The 2,202-nt window shown below is 41.5% G+C and overlaps 1 protein-coding gene across 1 annotated transcript in view; it reads left to right on the top strand.

Moving 5' to 3' along the window:
* LOC132162247 (U-box domain-containing protein 26-like) overlaps positions 1-1,096 on the top strand; it is a 3,157-nt gene extending 2,061 nt beyond the window's left edge. Inside the window, exon 6 of the mRNA XM_059572509.1 lies at positions 5-1,096. Coding sequence (XP_059428492.1) covers positions 5-1,032 — 1,028 coding nt within the window. The 3' untranslated portion in view covers positions 1,033-1,096. The remainder of the gene's footprint in view (positions 1-4) is intronic.
* Positions 1,097-2,202: the final 1,106 nt, after the last annotated feature.

Below are 2,202 nucleotides of genomic sequence, written 5' to 3'. Positions count from 1 at the left end.
CACACATTACGCCGCCTGATCCAGGCTTGGTGCACCCAAAACGCCTCCCACGGCATCGACCGGATTCCGACGCCGAAGCCACCGCTTGACAAGTTTCAAGTCATCAAACTCATCAAACACCTTTCGAAACCTCAGCTCCAGCTGGAAACCGTCAGACAGTTGGAGCTCCTCGCAGCCGGGAGCGAAAGGAACAGGAATCCTATGGTGGAAGCCGGCGTGCCGAAAGCCATGTTGTTGTTTATTGCCACGTGTTTCAAGAACCAGCAAATAAACGGCGTTGAAGAAGCTCTCAGCGTGCTCAACTTTATCCCGGTTCCTTCGGGAGAACTAAAGCAAGATCTTTCGGAGAATGATTGTATTATCGATTCTCTAACGTGGGTTTTATGTTGTGAGATGGAAAATCATGCGGCAGTGAGATCCCATGCGATGATCGTGTTGAAAACAATCATCAAGCCCGGGAGCTCAAGCGCTGTATTAGAAACGTTGAAGCCAGAATTCTTTAAAGCGATTGTAGGAGTTTTGAGGAGTGGAAATATCACTCAAGAAGGAATTAATGCTGCTTTGCATGTGTTGTTAGAGGCATCTGCTTGGGGAAGAAATCGAATAATGATGTTGGAAGCTGGCGCAGCATTTGAGCTCATTGAACTTGAATTGGGGTTGCCAGAGAGGAGAACCACCGAGCTCATTTTAGGAATACTATTTCATCTATGTTGTTGCGCCGATGGGAGAGCTCAGTTTCTGAGCCACAGTGGAAGCATTGCGGTGTTGTCGAAGAGGATCTTGACGGTTTCAGCGGCGGCGGATGATCGGGCGGTTCTGATCCTTTCAATGATTTGTAAGTTCTCTGCAGGGACATATCCGGTGCTTCAGGAGATGTTGAGGGTTGGGGCTGTGGCAAAGCTTTGCTTGCTGCTCCAAATTGACTGTGCCGCATACTTGAAAGAGAAAGCAAGGGAAATCCTGAGATCTCATTCGAAGGAGTGGAAGCATTCTCCTTGCTTTGGTGTTAATCCTCGAGAGATCTATATCTAAGGTGAAATGCATAGATGAGATTATCATCACCTCCTTCGTCTCTTGTTATCTATTATTATCTCATTTTGAGCCCATCTAAGCAAAACGTACAACTTATAATCAATTATTTGACACCTCTCTAATTTGCAGGTGAACATTATCTTATACTATATTTTTAGAAACAAGCTAAATTATAGGTGTCTTTTGTGCATGAGTGCACCTTCATTCAATCAGGATTTATACATTAGGGAAAATACCAAATATATATATAATAGAAATGAAAACACGGGATCTTATGAACAAAAGAAGCTTATGAGCAAAAGAGGCACTTTTTGCCTTTCAGAGACTCCATCGGATCTACCACTAAACAGCCCCACCGCCTCTTTAGCGGAACACTACTGCCGGAATCCGCCAAAGCCACCACCGGAATAGCCACTATCAGTACTACCATTTCAGCTAATGCATAACCATTTCTTCCATGCCCCAAATCTTATAGACTTTCTTGTAAAGAAAGAGAAAATTGTAAGGAAATATTGTAGGCTGAAATAATTATCATGATTTTGAGAAACAAATTAAGTGGAGTGGGCTGAAATACCCATTCAATCCCTTGCCTCCTCTCTCAACGGAAAACCATGAAAAACGACAAAGAAACTACAACCCGAAAGACCGTGGCCTTGGGCGGATTCTGACGGCAGCGTCCGGCTGATCGAGGAGGTGGTGGGTTGTATAGGGGTTGACCTAGTTAGGTCTCTGGAAAAGTGCCTCTTTTGTTTATAGGTTTCTTTTGTTCATAAGATCCGGTGTTTTCATGCATGTCTATTATATTTTGTGTTTTTAACTAAGTGTCAACCTTTTATTGGATATTATAAAAGATTGGTTTCACTCCACGTTCGGACCAAAGGTATTCTCTTTGTGTATTAATTCAAACCAATTTATAATAAAAATCAAAGAGAAGATGTTAAATCTTCATCTATTAATTAAAATTGGTTGAACGAAGAAAAGTAATTAAAAGCGAATTGTTTATAATTAGAGCTCCAATACCAACTTAAAGAAGCAATCATACTTTCGAAAAGGACTCTTACGATGATTAAACTTGTTATTATAATTTGGCATTCCAAAAACTCTTTCACATACGTGCATCTTTATAATAACAAACTTGGCCTAAGCTGGCTTTAATTGAGAATGTTAAAA

The sequence above is a fragment of the Corylus avellana genome, chromosome ca9 (genome assembly GCF_901000735.1).
Source record: "Corylus avellana chromosome ca9, CavTom2PMs-1.0".
Taxonomy (NCBI): domain Eukaryota; kingdom Viridiplantae; phylum Streptophyta; class Magnoliopsida; order Fagales; family Betulaceae; genus Corylus; species Corylus avellana.
The sequence above is the reverse complement of the archived record's forward strand: the minus strand, read 5'-3'. Positions and strand labels throughout refer to the sequence as shown.